General features: G+C 32.8%; 1 protein-coding gene across 2 annotated transcripts; it reads left to right on the top strand.

Moving 5' to 3' along the window:
• Window positions 1-1,326: 1,326 nt before the first annotated feature.
• LOC140839669 (auxin response factor 19-like) lies at window positions 1,327-9,330 on the top strand. 2 transcript variants are annotated; one of them, XM_073206538.1, is made up of 13 exons: window positions 1,327-2,644; window positions 3,696-3,808; window positions 3,886-3,981; window positions 4,132-4,188; window positions 4,434-4,589; window positions 4,688-4,772; window positions 4,879-4,969; window positions 5,045-5,209; window positions 5,301-5,496; window positions 6,548-6,686; window positions 6,773-8,439; window positions 8,526-8,716; window positions 8,788-9,330. In XM_073206538.1, the coding sequence occupies exons 1-13, from the start codon at window positions 2,602-2,604 to the stop codon at window positions 8,966-8,968; spliced, it is 3,180 nt and encodes a 1,059-aa protein (XP_073062639.1). In that variant the 5' UTR covers window positions 1,327-2,601; the 3' UTR covers window positions 8,969-9,330. The 2 variants fall into 2 exon arrangements, with proteins under 2 accessions (XP_073062639.1, XP_073062640.1); XM_073206539.1 differs by lacking the exons at window positions 1,327-2,644; window positions 3,696-3,808; window positions 3,886-3,981; window positions 4,132-4,188 and having other exon boundaries at window positions 4,434-4,539.
• The last annotated feature ends 8,303 nt before the right edge of the window (window positions 9,331-17,633 follow it).

The following is a 17,633-nucleotide window of genomic DNA, read 5'->3' as shown; positions in this document are numbered from 1 at the left end:
ATTCATTTTGAGCATATTCCCAATAACATTTTCCATATACTCGAGTCATTTGAAATTTATTTTGGGTTAAAAAGAACAAAAGAACCATAGAAAAATAATATAAAATAAATAATAGAAGAGGAATATTTTTTTAAGATTGTTCATGCCTTTATAGCATGTGGAAAAAACCACCGATTTTGGTGGCTTAGTGGCCTAATCATCTCTCTTTAATATTTAAATGTCTTTTTCATCCCTATGATGGAGATATGGATTAATTGATATTGGACTTCAGCTATCATATATTTATATTTTTTACGTGTTATAAATCAATTTTACGAAACGTATATTATATTTGATTCACTCATGAAAAAATATATTTTTTATTGTAAATATAAGTATGATTGACCGTCTCACGAATAAAATATATGAGACTGTATAACAAGAAACCTAATATTTTAAATTATCCTTTTAGATATAGATGTATGTGTATGTACATATTGCATATCTAATATCACAATTTGAACATGAGAGAGGCCCATAAGTAGTATTAAAAAAAACAATTTTACATCAATAATTTTTTACATTTTTTTATTTCACTTTCTCCACCCAAAATTCTTGAAACTTCTCACACAATCTAAAAAGATGAAAATCGACATTATTGCTGGGCCACTTTCAAATAAATACGCGCAGTACAAGAAGCACACGACTGTTCAATATTCTTCCAGCGGACCAAATAGAGCTAATTCCATAAATTATAAGGGGAGTTGCTTGCTTTCTTGATTTAAATTAATTTGGTGAAGTGGATGATTTACAAGAATCTGACATTAAAATCTTAAATCTAAGTGATGTTTCATATTTAAAACTAGAGTTGGTCTATTGTGAGACGGTCTCATGAATCTCTGTCTGTGAGATGAGTTAACCTTACAATATATTCACAATAAAAGTAATACTCTTAATATAAAAAGTAATATTTTTTCATGAATGTCCTAAATAAGATATCTGTCTCACAAAATACGACTCGTAAGACCATCTCAAACAAATTTTTGTCTTAAGATTAATCTAAGCGATTAACAATAAAATATAGTTGTCAGAATTTTTTTAAAAAAAATAAACAAGATTTTCGTTTTTTTAAATTATATACAACTAGTTCATTATATTTGGGCTTAATTAATGATAATATTACTAATATTTTTGTTTGAAATGTCAAATATTGGCGTTGTTTTTGTATTTTTACTTGATTAATTATTTCATTTTTGGAGAGTTCACTCACTTAACACGCAACTCGCGGCGGGTTGAAGAAGTGTTCTTATATACCGTTTTTGCGGGCTGTCAGGCTCGTTTTACAACTCGAGACAATAAACCAGGGATCGCTTGCTCTAGCGATAAAAATAAAAACCAAAAGCCAGATAATCTTGAATGGTGAAGTCTCAGTGATCGCGTGGGATATTTAGTTCAAGTAAATCCTCACCCCGATCGTATGATTCCTCATATTCTTCAACCCGGTATGTCGGCCTTCTCTTTCCACAACCCAACATAGTAATCCATATTCTGGACAAAGAACCCATTTACTATATTAAAAATCTATGATATAGTGTGATCCATTACAGCTGGACTACGTTGGTATGATATAAACAAATACTAAGACGTCGAGGCAGTTTCCATTCAGTATACTTTTTGCTTTACGAAGCTCTACTTTCATTAGCTTCTGATTTTCCGGCCGCCTTGTTCCCCGCTGCTCCGCCTTGCCTGGATTTCTGTCATCACTTCGTGGGTTAGGTTTTCCATTTTTAGCAAGTTTTTTTCAGGGCTACCAGTTTCAAGATTTTTTGGGACCTGAGACTGTACAGTGACCTTCGATGTTTAATGGGCTCGCTCTTTTTTGGGAGGTTTGACAACTGAAGGAAAAGTTGTTCAAAATATTTTCTTGACATATATGCCCGCCGATATCCCGGAAAGTCACCGTACTTCAGTTTTTTTTTTGGCCAAGAAACTGCGCAGTTTCCCATTTCAGAAAATTAAAATCTGGCGTTAATCGGCTTGGAATTTAGAAAAACTTTGTATACAAAAATTATAGATCGGGGAGATACAAACCGACGGTGAAGATTTCATCCGCGCGTGATATCCAGAGCGGCCAAAAGCTCCGCCGCACAGAGCCGGGTACGACATGGAGGGTCAATTCTTACTGTCTTCACTTTTGGGCCCTTAAGCTTCCAGTTTTAGCGATGTAAATTTTGTGTTTTATTGAAATTAAGAAAATACTGGCAGTATCTTGGATGTGAAGGAGATTCCGTTCTGGGGAAGTTTTGGAAATAAGAAAAGGAGAAGATATACTGGTTTTTCAGTCAATCTTTGAAAAATATCTGCCCGGTTTAATTTAATCTTTGTTGGGTTTGGAAGATTGATTATGCAGTAACGAGAAAAGGCGATCTTCGTATAGTTTTGGTTGTTTGAGAGGAAATCACTTGCTGAAAAGTTTAGACTCTTTGAATTAACTTGCTCTAGTTGTTCGGAACGACAGTTTCTTTGAATTGAAGCAAAAGTTGGTGGATGCGGCACTGAGGAAAGAAGAAATTTTGGGTGAAAAGAGTTAAATTCTGCAGAGTAAAGAGCAAAATTTTGACAATGAAGATTCCTTCTGGTGGATTTGTGACAAATTCTGGAGAAGGTGTGTTCTTCTTATGCATTGGCTCAGTAACATCTCTTTCTTTTTCCTTTTTTTTATTTACCCAAACATTTTCTCGTTTTGTGCTTTACCCTCACTTTCATGCTGAAAAGCTGAAGTGTTTCTTGGAATTTGGAAATTCTTTAATCGTGTGAAAGGAAAGTTCAAGAACTTTTTGGTTCATAAACTTGCAAATCATGCATTAAGATTGAATTTTAACTTTTATCAGTATTTTGTCATAATTACCTGTGGATCAATTGTCTTGGTTTCTCTATGTTTGGTAGAACAAGTTTCCTGTGCTTTGACGTGGAATTGGATGGAGATTTAAGGGCTGAAATTGTAATTTTTTGCTGTCGCATGACTTTGGATTCATCTTCTTGGCTGATTTTCATATACATAAAAAATAAAAAACTTGGATAATCCTTGCAATACGGATTAAGTTAGTTACCTCTACTTTAATGATCGTTGCTCACATCAGAAAGATAAAACTGGAAACAATGAGAAAAAGATGAGGAAATCCATTTCTTTCAATAATATTTCTTGGTGAAAGCGAATTAGATCCATTCCGTGTAATTTCTTGTTATTCACTTATTATATGCATTAGCTCCCAACTAGGATTGGGATTTTGGGGGCTAGGAACAATTTCATGTGCGGTGCTGCATATAGTCTTTGGACTGAAGGGAAGTTTGAACAGACCAACCAAACATCTGAACATTTTTATTGCTAGTGTGTTCTGGCACTTCACTGTTTCATGTACATATCTTTTAGGCTGGAACTTTGAGAGATGATTATAGCTAAATTGGTGTTAAAAAAGGAACTAAAAGACAAGTTCCCCTACTTGGAAAATGCACTTGAGCGCCTTTACTAATTGGAACTCATGAAGTACAACTTTCAACAAAAGACTTTCACGATCAAGGTTTGGTCCAAGGCAAAAAAGAAAAGAAAAGAAAAAAATCGAATGGAATAAAAACACCGAAGATTATGTTTTATGTCGACCAGAAACTTGGATGTGTCTCTGTTTTATGTTTCATTATATCTGTTTTAATCAAAACAGGGGATAAAAAGATGATCAATTCAGAGTTGTGGCACGCATGTGCCGGTCCGTTGGTTGCTTTGCCTCCTGTTGGAAGCCATGTGGTCTATTTTCCTCAAGGTCACAGCGAACAAGTATGTTTCATGTCTCCACTTATGGAAATTCGATGACATTTTTAGTTTCCAATGGAAGAATTCTTTTGCGGCAACAGGTGGCAGCATCGATGCAGAAAGAGACAGATGGCATCCCAAGTTATCCTAATCTTCCTTCGAAGTTGATTTGCATGCTGCAGAATGTCACCTTACATGTATGATTTGTTATACATCTCCCATTAAATTCTTATAATTGATGCTTTATCCCTGAATAGATAACCTTCGTTTCTGTGTTCATGCACGATATGATAAATGCTTGCGCCTTAAATTATTTATTTGATGTTTGATGATGTATTTATTAACAGGCTGATGTTGAAACTGATGAGGTCTATGCGCAGATGACTCTTCAACCTGTGAGTAAGGTCTGTTGCCTATTTTATCCTGTTTATTTTAAATAATATTTTATGGAGTATCATTACATGATATTGCATGTCTTCTGGCACATGCACGAGTTTTTATTTCGTTTCGTTTTACAAAAATGGTCAACTCAACTCGCTGAATGGTTTTTTACCTACAATTTTAAGGACTTGTTGAAGTTTCACCCACATTGTGATGGCCGAAATGATGAAACAATCAGTCTGAAAATAGTTTGACTTGTATCTTACAGTATGACCAGGAAGCATTACTTGTATCTGATATTGGGCTAAAGCACAATAGACAACCTGCCGAGTTTTTCTGCAAAAATCTGACAGCAAGTGATACAAGCACTCACGGTGGGTTTTCTGTTCCTCGTCGGGCAGCTGAGAAGATCTTTCCACCTCTTGTATGTGCTATTATATACTGGCACTTGTTATGTAAAGTTTAATATGCAGTGAGTAGATTTCACCCCGTTCTTTTTGTAATGGAAAAGTTGTTTTGTAGGATTTCTCAATGCAACCTCCTGCACAGGAGCTGTCTGCTAGAGATTTGCATGACCAAAATTGGACATTCAGACATATTTATCGAGGTATTCTATGTTAGAGATCTCTACATGCGTTCCATATATATTTTTTGTTTGGCATCGATAAAAGCTCCAAAAAATGTTCAGACATACTATTTATGGTTGGAACCAGGTCAACCGAAAAGACACTTGTTAACGACAGGTTGGAGTGTGTTTGTGAGCTCGAAAAGACTTATAGCTGGTGATGCTGTTCTTTTCATAAAGTATGTAAATATTTTAAACAATTTGTGACAAAATATTATCACTTCCATAATAAAGATTTCCAAATGACAACTTAGGGACGAAAAGTCACAGCTTCTACTTGGTATTCGGCGAGCAAATAGGCAGCAACCGGCACTTTCTTCATCTGTTATATCTAGTGATAGCATGCATATTGGTATTCTTGCTGCTGCTGCTCATGCTGCTGCGAATAGTAGTCCATTCACTATATTCTATAATCCAAGGTAATGAATTTTGAATTTGATATATTACATTAGTATACTTAGAAACCTACTTTTTGAAAATTCTCGTGGCATATTTCTTCGATATTGACAGGGCTAGCCCTTCGGAGTTCGTGATTCCGTTGGCCAAGTATAATAAAGCAATGTACACACAAGTTTCCCCGGGTATGAGATTTAGGATGATGTTTGAGACTGAGGAGTCAGGAGTGCGCCGATACATGGGTACAGTTACCGGAATAAGCGATATGGATTCTGTGCGCTGGAAAAATTCGCAGTGGCGAAATCTTCAGGTAGTTTTTCCTGTTCTTCAAATATGTGCTCGATGCCATTAGTTTCCATTTCAGCAGGTTGAAATGCCTACATAGCAGAAAACCCTTCATAAAAAGTTGGTTAGCTATCAAGTCTTTCACCTTTCAAAGTAGCTAAAACTTTTTTTTAAACTTTTTATTTACTTCAAATGACAAAGGTACCCTCAAATATTTGGGTATACTATTTTTTCTTATCCAATGATTTAACAAATAATTTTTGAATTGAATTGTTTTAAAAGTTTTGTGAATTCTAACCGAACATGATATTTTTATTATTTTTGAAAATACATAAAAAAAAAATAAATAATAATAATATCTAATAATAAACTAAATAAATATAGTAATATTGAAAACAAACATTTTAAGTAATGATAATATTAATAAAATTATAATAACATTAGCAAAATGAAATATCTATATACACACACAACTTAAAAAATTCATTTATTATATTTATATAATTTACTTTCTATATCTCACTTTAATGATTCAAAATTAATCACATATTGTTATTATTATTATTTTCAAGATAATATACAAAAAGATCTATTTTATCGTTTTTTTTCAATTATATATATATATATATATATATATATATATTATTATTATTATTATTATTATTATTAATAAATCGGTTTAGCTTCGCTTGATTTGATTTTTAACATCTGTATTTTGTATAATATTTGTAATACATTATATTATATTTAAGATATATTATATACGTTATATAATATGAATAAATGGTAATTATAAGAAAGGATTAGTATCTTTTAAAAGAAAATTTAAAATTAATCTAATAAAATGTTGGTAAAAAAAATATTGTTGACCTGAAAATTAATTTCAAAATTAAAATTTTCGGTATATGTGGTAAATATATTTTAACATGATTGAATTTTTCATTGAAACCTTTCATTCGTTTTAAATTATTAAATTAAAATTTCATCATAATTGTTCTTTATTTTATTAGAATTTTTTTCATGTATTTTGTACAACATTTAATTTCTTTCTCTACATGAAATTTTGTTAATGATAGGTTGGATGGGATGAATCAACTGCTGGAGAACGCCCTGGTCGAATCTCTATATGGGAAGTGGAACCTGTTGTTACTCCCTTCTACATTTGCCCGCCTCCCTTTTTCAGACCCAAGTTCCCCAAACATCCAAGTTTTCCAGGTACATACTTATGTGGTGATAATTTAATTTATCGCGGTGCGCCGGTGTCTATTCTTTTTTTCCTGATACCAAAATATTGGAATCAGATGATGAACTTGATATGGAAAATATTTTCAAGCGAGGCATGCCCTGGCTTGCAGAAGATTTTGGCATAAAAGATGCGTCAAGCTCGATATTTCCGGGCCTTAGTCTAGTCCAATGGATGAGCATGCAACAGAATAATCAATTGTCCGGCAATCAAGCGGGCTTATTTCCCAATTCATCTGTTCTACAAGGTAACCTTAGCATCGATGACCACACAAAACTTTTGAATTTTCAAAACCCATCTTTAGCTTCACATAATCTTCCACCCGGTAAGGGGAATCTTCCGAATCTACAAGTTAGCCAACAGCAACAAGTCCAGCAAATGTTGCAGTCTCCTACAAACACGCAGCAGCCACAACTGAGGCAGCAGCAGCCGTTGCCGCAACCTCAGCCACAGCTCCTTCAGCACACACTGCAACAGTTGCCGCAGCAGCGGCTACCACAACCTATGCTGCTGCCTCCTGTGACGAATGGTGTCACTTTGGATCAGGCATCAAACCAAAATTCACATCAAATGGGAGTGTATCCTCAGCTTCAACAGCAACAGATATTGACTGGACATGCGCATTTGCAGCAAAATGATTCATTGGTTCACAGAACTACATTTCCCATGACGTCAATGACTCAGGACTTGGTTTTCCCACAACCCGTTGAGCAACAATCTAGCCTCTTGCAGAGACCACAACAGCAGCAGTTACAATTGCAACAAGCTCCATTACCGGTGTTGCAGCAACAAAAGCCACAAATGCAACAATTTTCTCAACAAAATCTTTCAGATCAGCAAATGCAACTGAAACTTCTACAGAAACTACAACAGCAGCATCAACAGCAGCAGTTGTCTTCCCCGTTAAATCCCTTGTTGGAAGCTCAATGTCCCCCAAAACAACACTTGCAACAAAACCAGCATGCCCAAAATCTCTGTCTACCTCCAAAAGTAAATATTAGCGCCTTTCCAGGATCTTCTTCGGTCCAATCTCCACAATTTCCCATCAATCAGTTCCAACATAAATCTCCACTTGAAAATATCAGGGGACGTGTGGAGGGGGATGCCCCATCATGTTCAACATCACCTTCGAAGAATAATTTTCAGGCTTCACAATCAAACTTCTTTAACAGGTATCAAACTGGGCCGACAACTTTGCTAGATAATTCTACAGTCCACCATACCAATAATTTGGCCCAAGAAACTCATACCAAGATCGATATTAGGATGAAACACGAATTCCCCAACTCTAAACCAACTGAACAGCCTAAATACAAGGGTACTGCTACTGATCGTTTGGATGCTGCATCTACTGCGACATCATATTGCCAGGATACGGGTAGCCTCCAACAAAATTTTCCATTAAATGGGTTGGAAACTGATGTTCAGTCGCACACACAGAATAGTCTTCCATTCACTGGTAATATTGATGGATTGGCACCTGATGCCTTGTTGTCGAGGGGTTATGATTCAGGGAAGGATATACAGAACTTACTTTCTAACTACAGTGGCCCTCCGAGGGACATCGATACAGATTTGTCATCTGGAATCAATTCTCAATCATTTGGATTGCCAAACATATCTTTTAAACCAGGTTGTTCGAACGAGGTTGCAATTAATGAAAGTGCCGTTCTGAACGGTGGGTTGTGGTCTAACCAGGCTCCTCGTATGCGAACTTATGCTAAGGTTGGTCTCCCCCAAAGACACCCTTCTCTCTTCAGAGTTTTGAGTCTGTTTTCTTATTATTAGTAATGTTGATAAACTTACTGTAGGTTCAAAAACGTGGCTCGGTGGGGAGAACTGTGGATGTCACCCGTTACAAGGGGTATGACGAGCTTAGACATGACCTTGCACGCATGTTTGGCATTGAAGGTCTGCTAGAAGATCCACAGAGAACCGAGTGGAAGCTTGTATATGTAGACCATGAAAATGACATATTACTTGTCGGAGATGATCCATGGGAGTAAGTATCAATTGTAACTTCTCTTCTGATGTCAAATTTTTTATAACATTTTCCGATTCTTATTACGGCAGGGAGTTTGTGAGCTGCGTTCAAAGTATAAAGATCCTATCATCTGCTGAGGTGCAGCAAATGAGTTTGGATGGCGATCTTGGTCAGATGCCTATCCCGAACCAAGCTTGCAGCAGGACCGATAGTGGTAATGCATGGAGAGGACAGTATGACAACAATTCAGCCACTTCGTTTAATCGCTAAACAATCTGAAGTTTGATATTATCTATGTTCTTGCTGTCCAACTTATGCTCGGTTCTTTCCTACTACCAGGAACAAGGCAACTTGATCATGCAGGAATCAAGTTAAATTTATTTGTTTATCCTCTGGACAAAGACCACAGTCCCAAAATAGCGACTCCCTGTAGTTCTTAAGTCGACTTGTCGACGGTAGAGGCTCTGTTGTATAATGATTCAGTGAATTGTATAAAAGATAACCTTTTACCTGAACAGGGTGTATTAAATGTAAATTTGATGTCTTACTTAGGCTTAGACATAGCATATGCTATTATGTAAGAGAGACAATGTATAGCTTTGTAAACTCAATGATAGTTATAAAGCCGCTCATATTTAGAGGTTTAGCTAAATTTATTTAAAAAAACTTAAGAAATTATTATAAGTTAGAAGGTGTATGATTTTATTTTAAAATAATATGTTACATTTTTTGGATAAACTTATTTTAAACAAATTTAAAATATTGATGTGTTTGGTGGATAAGAAGTTTTTATTGTTATAATTACCAAAATAAGTAATTCAAAGGAGTTATAATCATATATATATATATATATATATATATATATATATATATATATATATATATATATATATATATATATATATATATATATATATATACATAAAATACTTTTAAAATATTATCATAAATCTTAAAACTTGTTTATATTTAAAAAAAAAATTAAGGATTTTTTTTGGAATGATTAAAGAAATTTATTAAAAATTAATTAAAATAATTGTAACGAATGATTATACCACTAATATTGTAGGAAATAAAACAAAATAAATTAAGTGTTGTTTGTTTCAACCATCCACACATATTGGTCCAAATAGGTAAGGTATTCAAATTTCGATTTAATTTAAAAACCTAAAAATCCAAACCGAAAAAACAGAAAATCTAACTGCATCAGAAACCAAATTCTTATATTTTGGTTACAAATGTCAAAGTTGAAGTTTTTATGAATCGGATTCGGATTATATATATCGAAGTGAGGCATGGCGACGAGGCGATCAGCAAAGATGTAACAGGCCATGAATGGGCGTATAAGATTGGAATTGAAGGATGGAATAATGAAATATTTGATTCTCGTACGAAATCTGGTTCTGATCAATGGCAATCTGGACTCTGGAGAGCTTCCTGTTTGACCAAATGTTCACTTGGTAAGGTCATGAATATATGTTTAAAAACTGTAATGTGTTAAGAGGATAGGAAAAGTGTAGAGTTTGCAATTAATTTTTTTTTCCGTTTTTTGCAAACGAGTTTCAAGCACTGGGCGACGACCCCGTCGTGGTAGACTTGCTAGGGTTAGGGAAAGGTCTGGCTTGGGTCAATGGGAATAGTTTTGGACGATATTGGCCAAGATATACTACCAACGATTGGTCTCAGTGATCCATGCGACTATCGTGATCCGTTTTGGGAGTATAAATGTGGCACTGGGTGCGGTGAATCCACTCAGAGATATTATCAGGTGAAGGGAGGTCGATTCGCGAGATCAAATTCGCGAGCTTTGGCAATGTGGGAGGAAGTTGTGGTTCATCCAGAAGAGGAAATTGTACATCCCCCAAAGATGCACTCCCTATAGTCCAGAAGGTGCTCTCATTTGAAATATTCATCACAAAATTAATTGCTTATTTATATTTAAAATTTATTCAATTTTTTGTTTTTTTGTTTTTGGGTTTTATTGATCAAGTATGCAAGCATGTATTGGGAAAGAATCTTGTTCGGTTGCTGCCAATGAGGAAGACTTTTGGAGTGACAGAGTGCGATGCTGGTATTTCAAAGAAGCTTGTGGTGGAGGCTCTTTGCGATATTTATAAGGGTTATATATTTAATTTGAGTAGGTGTCTTGTGAGACGGTCTCACGAATTTTTATATGTGATATGGGTCAATCTTACCGATATTCACAATAAAAAATAATATTCTTAGTATAAAAAGTAATATTTTTTCATGGATGACTCAAATAAGATATTTGTCTCACAAAATACGACCCGTAAAACCGTCTCACACAAGTTTTTATCATTTAATTTTAGATGAATATGGACATTGTACCTATATTTTGCTTTCAGCTAAGTCTTAGGAATTAGGATTTACTTTTTAGTGACTGCATGGATATGATATTGTGATTATTGATAAAAGGAAATGTTGCACGGCATAATAAAAATCTATGTTTGATATAGTTTTGGGAAGTACTGAAATTGAATTGGAAATTATGATTATTCTTTCTTTTTCTTTTTTTCATTTTAATAAAGTATGACCACTACCTAGGCTGTAGCGCAAGTTGCCCAAAAAATAATTTATTTTCAGGTATTAATTTTGACCAAATATGTAATTAAGGCATTGGTTTAATTTGCAAAAATAATAAATATATTCATATATTATCAACCTATTAAGAAAGTGGAATTAAAAACACGAGGTTTCAAGATTTTCATCATTTCTATCTTCTGCTCGAAAAAAGAGCTCTTCCTCTGGCTAGGTCTCGTGGCTTCTTGTGTTCCGCCGCTGCGTTCAGATACTTTTAACGAGAAATTGGTCTTCAGTCCCCAGCCGTCGTTTTTTTTTTTTTATTTGTTCAGTCCTTAGGTACTTTTTTAGTACCACATTTCCACATGAAGTGTACCACATTTTGTATGACATAGTACCACAATTTTGTGGATAGGGAGTGAAGCCAAAGAAATATTTTGATTGAGGATTTTTAACCAACTAGTTTTTTTAAATCGATCGAGTATAGCATATGAGGGAGTTCGCTTTTATTCTCCCTCAAACTCCTTCCTAAACAGGTAGCTCGTAGCTACCCCAAGGTTCAACCTCTCCTGAGTAGGAATTGAATAAATACCGCCTTCTTGTCGTCTGAAGATTCGTGATACATTCAAGAATTCCTTCAGGTAATCTCGATATTCATTATACGATAATATGAATTTTACTTGTTGCAGGGAGCTCTCTTGTAACTGGTTGCTAGGGGGAGCCCCTTAATGGGGCCCCCTGCGTGAGGCTTCGCCGATTGAGAATACCTTTATGAATAACTCTTTATAAAACAACTATTAATAGAGGAAGGACAGATAAATAGATAAATCAAATCCTCGGACGAGTCATATTATTTTAAATTATAATACAAATAAACTAAAAATTCATGTTATAATTGGTATTCTCAATATCTTATTTTAAACTATTCTCTCGATTTTTATATTCCAAAAAAAGTAGTTTAAAATGTTATAAATGCTGAAACTTATGTTTAATCTGCATTCGTACTTATTTAATTGTGTATTAAAATTTAACTAAAAATGACCACGATGCTTGTAATTAAGAACACGATTAAATAATATTTCATATACAAATCAACTAACACATGAAAATGAAAGCAAAATTAATTTTAAAAAAAAGTAGATCTCTTGTAAGACGGTCTCATGTATTTTTATGTGTGAAACGGGTCAACTCTACCGATATTCAAAATTAAAAAAATAATACTCTTGGCATAAAAATAATATTTTTTTGTGGAGGACCCAAATAAAATATCTGTCTCACAAAATACGACTCATGAGACCGTCTCACACAAATTTTTGCCTTAAAAGAAACGTGGGAAAGTGCAGTAAAACTGAATAGGTAATAGAAAATTTGGGCAAACCAGCCGGCAATGGCCCAGTTTTGCACAAATAATCCATCTGCCCCCGATCCGGCAAAAATATGTATATTAATTTGAGTTGAAGACTGATCATAACTAAAGTGGTGAAATAAATGAGCGTAATTAGTAATTTCTTGACCCCATCTTGCCAGCACACACCGCCACCCACATAAAATAATTGGTTTTGATTGGAAATTTCCCTACAAGACAAATGACAGGGAGATCCCCGGCCCTCAGCCACAGTACTAGAGGGTTGGTTCAGTGGCAGTGCAGCGCCACATTTCAGGTGCACTTTCTCAAGAAGAATTTGGGATGGCGTTAGGGAGTGGCTAGGAATGAGGAAGCTCGTGGGATCTTTGACTGCTACACTTAAAAGCATTCGGAGGCGTTTATCGAGGTAATTCGATTCTAGATAAAATGAGATGTGTTTGGAATGCAAGGAACTGTGTTATGTTCGAGAGTGGAAAGTCGGTAGTGGAGATATTAAAATTCTTAGCTTTCGTTGCATTCCTAGTACAATTTCAGTTATTAATATTTTGTAATAACGATTTAATGATTTAGAGCACGTTATCGTAGATTTTCTTCTGGACATGTACTATCTTTTTGTTTTATTTAATGGAAGTGATTTTATTAAAAAAATTATTTTATAACTATGATCCACATTAATTTATTATTTAATTATCCAATGGTACAATTAACATGTCAGTGGACCAACACAAGATATGTAGCAATTATATTGAGCGAATAGGATTTTAGTTGTATTCTTAAAATCCTATTTTCTTCTCAAAGTGAACGTCTAATTAATATCGTTGACCGATCGATTCAATTATTAAATTATAAATAGTTAATATGTGACACGGTCTCACGAATCAATATTCGCCAGACGGATCAATGATTTTCATATTTACAATAAAAGATAATAATTTTTCATGGATGCCCCTAATAGAATATTTATCTCGCAAAATTAATTTATATATATATATATATATATATATATATATATTTTTTGAAATCAATTTATATATATATATATATAAAACTAAAAATGGAATTTCATTTTCAGCCATTAAAAATAGAATATTTGTCCCATATAATTGACTCATAAAACCGTTTTACAGAAGTTTTTATGATTATCATTTTCAGCCATTAAAAAGTACGATGAAATAAACTCTAATGGCGTTTTACTGTCATGCTACCCAAAAATTTTTAATTTGTGAAAAAAAACTATATATTAATCTTTCAGAAACAAAGTATTATATAGGAGTAGAAGAAGTCCGCGTTGATTAGATTTAGAAATGACATTTTTATTGATGACATAATTGACATTAATTAAATCCAAATTGAAGTACTAAACTTTTGTTGTCTTACGTCATCTCAAACCTATTACTCTATTTTACAACACCCTAAGGCCATCTCCAAAGCTGCACAGCCTTTATATCTCCAATGGGGATACTTTATTGTGCCAAAATAGCGCAGCCCCCTTCCTCCTGCGTCAAATTTGGCGTATGGGTATTTTCTTTTTAAATAAATTTTTAATTTTTTTACTTATATTTATTATGAATATTTGTATTTAAATTATAAATATTATTTAAATAATAATATAATATTTGTTTTATTATTTAAATAATTAGTTATTTAATCATAAAAATTAAAAATTAATCATTGTTGATTTTTAAAATATTTATTTATTTATTTTAATTATTAATATTTAAAAACTAATTTTTTTATGATTTTTTAATTAATAAAATACAACGGGGTTGCGTTATTGTGCCAAAATATTTAAATTTATTAATAATAAAAGATTAGTCATAATTAAAAATATATTAAATAAAATATAATAATTAATATATGTAAAATAAAAAGAATATTTTAAGAATATTCTTTTTGGTGTAAGATTTGAAGTAAATGGGTGGGAGATGGAGGGTTTTTTTAAAAAAATATTATAAATAAAAAAACTAATTGTAAAAATGTTGCAAAATTAAAAGTCTTACAAATCTAGTGCAATCCGGGACTCACTGTCCCGGATTCTGACATTTTATAAAAAAAAATAAAAGGATTGAATCCGTGTCTTAGCGACGGTTTCTATAAAACCGTTGTCAATAGCGACGGTTTAACCAACACTGTCGCCATGGGCAACGACTTATCAATACCGTTGCTAAATCCGACGGTTAAAAAAGAAACCGTCGCTACTGAATCCTTGACACTCTTTCACGGATTCTGAGTCATTTTATCATTTTTAAATAGTGATACTCTTCATTTTATCACCGAAGTCGAGCAACTTAGAAGCAAAATTATTTCTTTCGATCACCGAGTACCACTATGTTGCTTCTAAGTTGCTTCTAAGTTGAAGAGTATCACTATGTTGCTTCTAAGTTGCTCGGCTTCGGTGATAAAATGAAAAGTATCACTATTTAAAAATGATAAAATGACACAGAATCCGTGGAAGGCTGTCACGGATTAAGTAACGACGGTTTCCGGTTCAACCGTCGCATGTAGCGACAGTTTTAATAAGTCGTCGCCAATAGCGACAGTTTTAGTTAACCCGTCGCCTTTTGCGACGGTTTTATAAAACCGTCGCTAAGGCACGGATTCAATTCCCTCTGCCACAGATTCTTCCTTTTATTTTTTTTTAAAAAAATGTCGGAATCCGGGACAGTGAGTCCCGGATTGCACTAGATTTGTAAAGCTTTTAATTTTGCAACATTTTTACAATTAGTTTTTTTATTTATAATCTTTTTTAAAAAAAACCCGGGAGATGGATGTTGTGTATGAAACGGTCTCACGAATCTTCATCTGTAAGACGGATTAACCCTATCGATATTCGAATAAAAAGTAATACTTTTAGCATAAAAAGTAACAATTTTTCATGGATGACCCAAATAAGAGATTTGTCTCACAAAATATAACTCGTGAGACCGTCTCACACACATTTTTGTCAAAAACTAATTAAGTCATTCGCATTTATCTCTCGACATTTTATGTATTTGACATTCACTTACATACAAGGAAGGAGAATGGAAAAAAAAAATAGAGGTGGACACTAATTATCACATTGATTTAAAATCAATGCAAAATTCGTGGTTTCGTATATATGATCACATTTACGTTTATCTTTGATATCTATTGAAAAAATAAGGATGATAATAATGAAAATTTTATTTTATAAAATTATTATATTTTCTTAAAACAAAATCATTATTTTATATACGCTTCCATCCTTTTTCTTTTGGAAGAAGAATAACAATTTTTATGGAGAATTCGTCGATAGGGGTGATATATCATACCGAATTATATATCATATATTGTATCGATAATTACGATATAAACAAATTTTATCGTAATATCATACCGAAATTACTGAAAATTTCGGTACATATAACTAGTATACTGATTATACCGAAATTGTAGGGTATACCAAGATTTCGATATGGTATCGATATATACTTTTTTATACCGAAAAAACCTTACATTTTTTAAAATTTATAAATTTATTGTTTTAAAATATTATATATTTTAAAATATATATATCTATATTTCGGTATAGATTAAAATTTCAAATTTTATATAATCTCAATACTGAAAAATTCAATATCTTTGAATTTTTCGTTATCGTACCATATCACATAAAATTTTTCGATATACCGAAAATTCGATATTTTTTCTTAAAAAGTGAAATAAGGTCAGAAAGGGGGCACATCAGTTTGACACTGTACAGCACAAACCTGTGCAAGAATAATGGCCCACGGATCACTTTCATTTCCAAATCATATGGGCCCCATGCAAAATGGGATTATTCTAAAAGTCCAAGAAATGAAAAAACAAGATAAAATAAATGCATGGGCCCACGTTCCTACAGAGTGGGCTTTATTTATAAACGAATATGACACGTACCAAATCCCCGGCCGGCGAACGGTTCACCGGAATCTTGGGCTGGAAGTGTTAATGGAAATGGGCCCAACGGGTGGAAATGGACGTTACTTATAATATTGCCCACTGACAAGTGATTTGGATCCAAATTAAATAATGGTGGAATAAAGTGGTTCAATTATTGTTTTGAGAAATGAAATCAACTTTTATGATTGTATAAGCTTGTATTATAATTTTTAAATATTTTTTTTTTGAGTTTGAAAAAACTCAAAATATCGTCTCAAACTTAATCCTTATTGTTATCGACAGAATAATTTTTAAATTACTTTTAAACTCAAAAAATCGTCTCAAACTCAACACCTTGTTGTTATCGACATAATAATTTTTAAATTCTAAAAGTAATATTCTTAGCAGGTTATTTTTATTTTGTTTGAAAAAGTGGTTAATCAAATCATTATTGAAAAAGAAAATTGGACGAGAAGTGTCAAAAGCTCTGGCAATAACTTTTTTCAAAATTCACAATATCCTTCTCTTTTATGTTGTAAAACTTACGATAATTTGCTTTAAACTAATATTTAAATTTAAATTTGCATTTAGTCATTGTCAAAAAAATAATTGTATTTCTATTATTCGATACAAAAAATTATGAACTTTTTGGGTCAACATGTAATTTCATGAATCAAATCGATAAAAAATATTATATTAATATACGATATTTGAATACTAGTTGTTTTGCATATCCTATTAATATATGATATTTAGTATCCAAAGATACGTAGCAAATATCGATATTAATGTCAAATTTGTCTTTTTAGATGAAAATGTGTACAAAACATCGAAAATATTATACTAATACGTGATATTTAATTATCAGTTATTTCATTTTTGATATTAATATATGATTTTTGACTATCTAAACATATGTAGCAAATGTTGATGTTAATAAAATTGTTTAAATTTTATACTCAAATATTATATTTTGTATCAGAACCAAGAAAGTCTGTACTAAAAGTTTATATATTAATATTATATTTTCAATGTTTTGTATAGATTTTTTTATGTGAAAAGACATATAAGCTCAAAAGTTCAAAAATATTATTTTATTGATCAGAATACAAATTGATATTTTTATGACAAAAAATAAAGCAAATT

This window comes from Primulina eburnea, chromosome 8, assembly GCF_022965805.1.
Source record: "Primulina eburnea isolate SZY01 chromosome 8, ASM2296580v1, whole genome shotgun sequence".
In the NCBI taxonomy this organism is placed as follows: domain Eukaryota; kingdom Viridiplantae; phylum Streptophyta; class Magnoliopsida; order Lamiales; family Gesneriaceae; genus Primulina; species Primulina eburnea.
The sequence above is the reverse complement of the archived record's forward strand: the minus strand, read 5'-3'. Positions and strand labels throughout refer to the sequence as shown.